General features: G+C 32.2%; 1 protein-coding gene across 2 annotated transcripts; it reads right to left on the bottom strand.

Annotated features, from left to right (window-relative positions):
- Positions 1 to 829: 829 nt before the first annotated feature.
- On the bottom strand, positions 830 to 5,023 carry LOC110652092 (protein CNGC15b). 2 transcript variants are annotated; one of them, XM_058140202.1, is made up of 8 exons: positions 4,814 to 5,023; positions 4,360 to 4,642; positions 4,087 to 4,236; positions 3,772 to 3,984; positions 3,335 to 3,627; positions 2,682 to 2,793; positions 2,115 to 2,351; positions 830 to 1,754 (listed from the first exon to the last, which is right to left on the bottom strand). In XM_058140202.1, the coding sequence occupies exons 1-8, from the start codon at positions 4,840 to 4,842 to the stop codon at positions 1,080 to 1,082; spliced, it is 1,992 nt and encodes a 663-aa protein (XP_057996185.1). In that variant the 5' UTR covers positions 4,843 to 5,023; the 3' UTR covers positions 830 to 1,079. The 2 variants fall into 2 exon arrangements, with proteins under 2 accessions (XP_057996185.1, XP_021663293.2); XM_021807601.2 differs by having other exon boundaries at positions 4,087 to 4,642.
- Positions 5,024 to 8,166: the final 3,143 nt, after the last annotated feature.

Genomic DNA, 8,166 nt, shown 5'->3' with positions numbered 1-8,166 from the left:
AAATAGAACCAATTGTACCACAAAAAATTCAATTCAAATCCATTGACCAATTACCAATTATTTAGCATGAAATTCAAATTTTTAGTTCCAAAGTTAAAAAAAAAAAAAAAAATCTAAAGCAGATAAGAATCAATAAATGATAATGGAGCTGTTTCAGAATTGAATGAGGATTTTTTAAATTTCAATTGAAATTAAATGAAAAAAAAAAAGGCTAAGGGCAGAATTGAGAATGTGGCCTTCAATTTTACCCCAGAAAAATTAATCAGAGCTTATTGATCATGGTCTTTGCCCCTATGACTGTGAAGGGCTATTTCCAATTCCATGAACCTATATAGATTGGGCCATCTGCTGGTCCCAGTCTGGTGGAATTTGGGCTACACAAAAGGCTCCGGTTTTATGTGATTTGTTAATAGTAATAAAAAAAAAAGAGAGTAAAGAATAGAAATTAATGATTGAATTGTACATTAACGTCTAATCTCGAGGAAAAGAGAAGTTCTATTGAAAAAATTATTTATTTCAGAATACCCTGTCAGCTTTATCTATGAATGATATAAATATTATTGTTGCTTTAGCTTTACTTATGTCAATAGCATGTCAGCATGAGCATGCCATCTTTGCATGGATTTACCTTCAATCTGTTCGAAGCTAGGGGGAGAAAAACTCATATTATGAAAGTTAATTTCTGATGTGTAAAATTTAGAATTGTGTTATAAGTAATTTAAAGTGGAATCACACATTATTGCCTCTAATTCATTTACTTCAATGTAATGTTGCCCATAGTTGAATCTGTAATGGGTTTTGCTCCATTTGGATTTTGATTCACCAGTACTTGTAGCACACTCATGCAAATATTCAAACAAAGTAATATACCAAGTTAAATATGTTCCTTATATTGTTCTGCAAAATTGACAGTAAACTTAACTTTAACGTCTAACACGATCCCCTAATTATTAGCTCATAATGTTTTAGACACATAATGGCACAAATATAATTGAAGCAATGCGCAAAAAACAAACTAATGTAAACCAGCTGCTAATTTGTACATAAAAAGTTGAGGCTGATTTCAAAAGTTCTGTAACTCAGTCCTCATCAACCGAAAAATCTGGTTCTGCTGGCTTCTGAAGAGAGCTCACAACACTTTCATCCGAGCCAGAATGATTAATGATGCCCCTTCTAGTGCTTGTTGCACGCCTCGCAGCATACATAGTTAAGCCTGAGCCTGCTGAAGTAGGTTCAGGTTCAGCTGCTGTGGGGTTTTCTCTAGCTCTGAGTTCAGCTGCTTCCTTTTGTTTCTTATACCGATGCCATGCCGCTTGTATGAAACATGCAGCCCATGTTCTCCATTGATGTGAGTAGAACCTGAACTTGTGTCTTAGTTGCTTGCTGTGTAGTCTTCTAAACTGTGAGGCTACAAACTTTAAGTCTTCTGCTCTCAGTGCAAATGCCTCAACTTCTGAAATGGCCTTGGCCGTGCGAGTAGATGATGGGAGGATGATACTTTTTCTTGGATCTAATGCCCATGTCAGCAATTCTTCGCCACAAAAATCACCAGGACCAATACGGCACGAATTGAAAAATCCAGTACGACCACCATTGGTGGTGTAAGAATCAAGATGGCCACGAATTATGAAAAGCATCTCATTGACAAGATCACCTTCATGGACAAGAAATGTTCCTTCAGTAGACAATGCAGGTTTCAGCCTCTCACATATTGCGTCTAGCATCCTTTCATCCATTTGATCAAATAATGGAACCTATTTATTTAAAAGAGAGACCAAAAGTTAATCGCCAAATATCTATAATTTTTTTCTTTAACTTTCTTATGATTAATCAAGAATATCACCTATTGTTTAACTGAAGTTCTAACTTTTCTGGCCTAACTGCTCTGAACAGCATTAATGAAGTCTTAACCGGACTGCTGTTGATTAAACTAAATAAATTAATTATTTGCAATCTATGCTTCAGTATGGTCCTCTTTTTTCTTAATCCCAGTAAATAGGTGGATAAGAAACACCGTTCTTCCTTCTAATGAGAATGGCTAGAATAATATCAAATAGTTTATGAAATCATGTCAAGTGTAAATGTGAATAAGAGTGCAGGATACAGTGACTTACTCGTCGAACTAAATCAAGGCAAAGATGGCGCTTGATATCTCTTCGGAGATCCATAGGAAGACCTTTGAGAAGAGCCTCTTCATCAACTCCTCTTGTAGCCACCCACTTGTACAGATCATATTTCCGTACAGACTGTTTTAGCTCTGGTGGCAGCTGCCTGTGATGCATCCATTGTTCTGTATCCGTCCTCCTTATTCTCCACTCTTCTAAATGAACTGTTGTTGATTGTAAGTATCTCTGCCAGATGAATGTTTAATGAGAACCGGTATATACCCTTAAGAAAAAATTCAGATCATCACTACTAAGATTTGTTAGAATTCTATGAAAAAAACTCCAAGAATCAATGCATAATATACTGCAGTCTAAAAAGACAATTCTTAAAACTTTGAATAGTCTAATTTAATGTCTTACTTCTAGGAACAAAGTTAAGAATAATACATGAAGTTGAAGTTACAATGGCAGTTTCATTAATTTTCCTAAGGGATAAATCTATCTAGAAGATCATAATTCCAATCAACTAAAAAAGCAACTATAAGCTTGAAGATAAAATCAGCAGGCCAGGCTTACTTGCATGTTCCCAATGAGCAACGCGAATAGAACCAGACCAAGTGTTGCGACAATGACGGCAAACGTTATTTCACCTACATAAGTAGTTGTTGAGAGATTTTGCCCTAGTGAACTGCAAGAATGGATAAAGAGAGCATTAAACTTGAATAATATGTGCAATGAATCACCAAATGAATACAGTTCATCTGATAAAGGACACAAGAGACTGTTTTAGTTTAACAATTTTGTCTGTTCAATAAAATCTTGACTAGAAACAAAATATTCCCTTTTGCTTGCCAAAGAAGATTAAATAAATAACTAATTTAAGTTATGAACTAACTGGAGGTTAAAATGACAATTGTAAGACTATGAATTTCAGATACTTCTTCCAGCAACTAGACAGAGCTTGCCTCTCTGCCAAAAAAGGTAAGCCCTTCAGAAAAGAGCTTATTGAACAGACTGTTCATCTGAAAAAAGAATTTGGAACAAAATTTGATTAACATTTAAATGGTATCTTCAAATTCTTAAGGTAACATTTAAATGGTATCTACGTGTGTCTACCAGTGAATTTCCTCTACGTCCTATATGGAGCAGAAGATAACAACTTTTATATTCAAAGAATATACGAGCATCCAAAGTAGAATCAGAGATTTCAGGTTCAGAATGCACGTTACCTCAGGTTCTTTAAGCCCCACCAAAGACAGTAAAAGTATTTATTGAAGAATGTTGAAGTTGTAACGCCAAATGTCAAAGCATCGCCAAATATACCAAGCTGATAGTAATCAGTATCGGGATTACAAAGCTTTGTGACATTGCTTGATTTGAACCAGGATTCCCTAAGGGGGTCATGCATCTTGTGGCAATCAAAATATTCATATCGACAAGAAGGATTCTCTAGATTACAAACACTTCTCCAGCATGCTTCTTGCCGCTCAATTGATAGAAGATACCAGCAAGCTCCTAAAACCTTTTCACCAAGGAAGGAAAAACAGTTTTTAGGGTTACAATTTTGCTGATACAAAGAGATGAAGAATCCATTCTATTTTTAAAGAAAAGTAGGAATACATAATCTGAATTCCAAAGGGTTCCTTTGGACTTCCTTTGGACTTACATGGCTTGCCAGCATGTATAGCATTAGATTATAAGCAGCTCCTGCCCATGCAGTTTCAGTCACAACACCATTGGCATTAATAATTCTTGATGAAAGTGGAAGGATAAGAAAAAGTCGTGGGAGGTACTGAAAAATGATGATGAACCGAAGGACATTTTTAGTATTTGCCATTGTTGAACCACCAAGATTGGGGATAACAAACCAAATCAACAACTGAAATGAACAAAAAGCAACAAAAAGTCGTGATTTTAATGCCATGAAAGCAGTTATGCATACGACAGAAAGACTCCAAGCAAGTAAAATAAATTGGCAAACCTGGGGAAGAGGCAGGGCAGCAATGAGATCAATCCAGAAGTGCTGTTTAAGGTACCTTACTGCAATTTTTTTTGAATCTATGACAAGCTCTCCTCTTCCGAAAACACGGGAAGAAGGCGCGACATAAGCAGTTTGAAAATGAATGAAAATCTGAATCATGTAAAAAATATCAGCTATTGTTCTAATAATTGTAAGGGTAATTTCAAGGGGTATTCCAATAACTATGCAAGCTTCATTTGAGACTACTGGCAAGTAAAAGAATAGAGGGTCTACAAACAAAGAAACCAGGCAAGCTACTAAAACAATCTTGGTCCATCTGCGAACTGTTGGTCCTCGAGGATCAAATATCTTCTTCTTCACTCCCTCATAGTCCTCAGAGAAAACTCTGGACAATACTTTAGCTTTCAAGGAACCTCCAGCCTTCAAAGGCATCTCCTTCTCAGCTTTCTTGCAACTAGACTCTGATATTTGTGTTCTATCAATGTTGTGTGTGAGCTTAATTACACCATCCTCATTGGCTGTTGGGAGCTTGGCTAATTCAAGATCATCTTTAAACCTGAAATTTTATATGTAAATCTAAATTCAGCAACTAATTGATCCCACTTACTCAACTGGACAATGTAAACGATCATAAACATCAAACTAACATGTGGAAATCTATAAATTAAGGACAAAAAGAAAATATCTAGAATCAAAATTGAAATTAAAGAATCAAGAAGGCGCAAACCTAACAGATCTTGAATTGCCATACCCCATTGTGTTCTTGTGAAAGTATGGCTACGGTTTCAATCACTGGATTTTATCTGCGACACAAGAAGGTCAGAGATGTGCACATATCAGGCCAAAATTCAAATATTTGTAGGTGTGAGACTGAGACGCCATATCAACTGAAGTTGACAAGACATAAGCTCAAAACCACAAGAAGGAAAAAGACCTTCCAGAGTTTCTTTAACCAGGTATCATGTGAACAAAAAGGTATAAAAATCTACATCAACTTGGACATGAGAGCTGGCTCCAAAGGGGCCATCCCCTTTTCATAAGTCAAACATGTGACCAAATTTCTTTTAAACCTGCCATAAAGAAATAGCATAACTACCCCTTCAATTCAATTCAGTGTCTTTTTTTTTTTTTTTTGAAGAAATTAAATTCAATGTTAATTGAAGCAAAACATAAGAAAACCATAAATCTTGTAAAATGGAACATGTCATTTTTCTGATTCGGATTCGTGCACTTATACCCCATCAATATAAAATTTTGATATCTTCCCTTAGAATCAAAAGAACCAAAAATTTTCTTACTAAAACTAAATTGTTTCACGACATTAAATCAATGACTATAAAATGAGAAGAGAAAGAAGAATTCTTCAAGAAAGCTAAAATCAGCCATAACAATGCCAACTAAAAACCATAGAATGATCATCACAGAACAGAAAAAAAAAAAAAAAAAAGCTTTGGTAGAATGCCAATCATTTCTTATATAGACATAGTTCCGAGTGTTAAAAAAAGGAAGTTCAGTTGGCGATTGATTCCTATACAGAGATTTTAACAAACATGGAAAGAGCATTATATAGGGACAGGGGAGACATACAAACACATTTCGTGACACCCAACTCCTCCACCTGTGTTTCTCTCTTGGTTCAGATAAAATAACTAAAACCCAGAAAATTTGTCAAAAAAGAAATTTAAAAAAAAAAACTCAAAAAACTGAAAATGGAAAGTTCGTTATTTGGGGATTGATGAACAAGGAACAGTTCAATTCTTGTCACATCATAATTAACAAGACTCACTTCTTGCTTTCTCACCTAAAAAATTGTGGATACACTTAAAGACGAATCATTTCACAGAGTACAGCAAGTTAGAAAGTATAAGTAGGAAAAGTGATGAAAAAATTAAGGTAAAGGAAGAAAGAAGATGTGAAGTGTATACAATTTCTATCCATGGCTTTAAAAGTTGCAAAGAAAACATGCAGGAGGACAAAGAGACGACAACACACGATGGTCCAATCCAAGTACTTGATGATATAATAATCCTCCTTGTCAGATATATTTCTATATGATAAATTTGTCTTCATTTTATATATAAAAATATGATTTTTGACTTCATTTTATATATAAAAATATAATTTTTCTTCTTCTTAAAAAAAAGTTCATTTTCCTTAATTAAACACAGTTGATCGAATCTATATGATTATATATTGAGTTTTTAGTGAATTAAATTTAGGCAAAATTTTTTTATAAAAATAATAATTACCTTGAATTTTTTAATAATTTCCTTTTATAATATTTGGATAATTTAACACTGAACCAACATTTCCCCCACTAATAATTGTTAAAATTTTAAAAAATTCAAAGTGAAAAACTAAATTTCAATATAACTAATTTGCACATTATACAATTAAATTAGGACATATCTAATATATAAGCTTGTTTTATATGAAAACATAATTAACAATTATTAGATTAAATACTTATATAGAAATTTATATAAAATTAATTAAAATATATGTACATGAATTTAAAAATAAAATTTTGATTTAATGATTGTTAAATTTATTCTGTGGGTACATTAAATATAGGCTCGACTTGATATAAAAAGACTTTTATAATAATTTGATTAAATATTTAATTATATTAAGATTTATGTGTAATTAATCAAAATGCACATAATTCGTATATAAATCTAAATCTAAATATTTATGTTTAATTTTACGATTGTTAAACTCATTTTCACATGAGATCGAGTTTATAAATAGTGATATGTTAATACAATTATATACATATTATCCAATGGAATATTATTATATGGCAATTAACCACAAATGCACACATACTAATTTAGTAGGGACAAGGCTTATCAAGTCTCATCACTCATTCCTCCTCTCCTCTTCTCCCCTCTCTTCTTTCCTCCTTTAGATCTCTTTCTTAAATGAGTTTCTCACCTATAATTACCCTTATATTTATTTTCTTTATTTAATTTATTATCTTTTTTAGATATGTGTTTATCTAAATTTGTATCTGTTGATAATAAATCTGGGCTCTCTTCCAATATTGAGATCTTGTTCTCCCCATTGACATTTAATAGTGCCACATGTTCCTCCATTGACCTTTAGTTATTTAATCTCTTCTGCGGATAACAGAGGTGACAAGTCTAAAGAACAATAAAGATTTCTTTGGTCATTCAAAATGAAAAAAGACCAGTCACTACCTGAAAGATTATATTTTATTCTATTCAAATTATTTCAAAATAAAAAAAAATTAATTGTTTATGTTTATATGTTTTTTTTCTTTTATGGGAAAATTATGCTGTAAAATTGTCAAATGATTCTTATGGATGGATTGCTAAATTTTTATATAAAAAAAAAATAGAGTTATCAAGTCCCTACATATCCCACCTTGTTTAATAGAATGAAGTTCCTAGAAGAAAAGGAAATGTTCACCATTCAAGTCCGCAAATTAAAACCCTATTTGGCATTGAGTTTCAGAGCTTGAAACTGCTTTTCTAAATAAAAGCACAATTTTAGATGCTGTTAAGAAAAGCAGTTTGAAAAAAATTATTTTGTTAATTTAGTATTTTTATGACTAAAATTAATCAAATTTAATTTTTAATTATTTTTTAACACTCTTTAATTAATATATTTAAAAAAATAATTTTCTCAACAGCAGTTTCAACAGCAATGCTAAACTAGGCCTAAGTATGTACGTTGCAGTGTTCATAAGAACTTAATCCCCTTACTGGTGGGATATTCATATTTTTAATTGGGAAGAATAATGAGGCTATTTGAGTTTTTCTTTTTCTTTTTTTTTTTTCATTTAATTAACGGAAATATAAACGGAAAGACCTTGAATTATATGAAATCAAAATCCAAAAAAGAAACTATTTGATTTTAAAAATAGAGGTATAAAAGTGTTAATTATATTATACCTTAGAGACAAAAAAGTAATTTTCTCTTTTTAATTTACCCAATTAATTACACAATTTCATACTCAGTATACTTAAAAAAAATCTTAATTTATTCCACTTAATTATATAGGTTAAAGCCATCAATATATTTTGATTAAGTTGCCCAAGAGAAGTTTTTTTA

This window comes from Hevea brasiliensis, chromosome 1, assembly GCF_030052815.1.
Source record: "Hevea brasiliensis isolate MT/VB/25A 57/8 chromosome 1, ASM3005281v1, whole genome shotgun sequence".
Classification (NCBI taxonomy): Eukaryota; Viridiplantae; Streptophyta; class Magnoliopsida; order Malpighiales; family Euphorbiaceae; genus Hevea; species Hevea brasiliensis.
This window is presented reverse-complemented; position numbering and strand designations above follow the sequence as displayed.

Excerpts from the sequence above, each read along its gene's own strand:
- LOC110652092 (XM_021807601.2), bottom strand. The coding sequence starts at position 4,842 with ATGGGGTATGGCAATTCAAGATCTGTTAG. Across the intron at positions 2,794-3,334 it reads TGGGGCTTAAAGAACCTGAG|TTCACTAGGGCAAAATCTCT; the intron begins GTAACGTGCATT and ends CCATTCTTGCAG. Across the intron at positions 2,352-2,681 it reads TGCTCATTGGGAACATGCAA|AGATACTTACAATCAACAAC; the intron begins GTAAGCCTGGCC and ends TTCATCTGGCAG.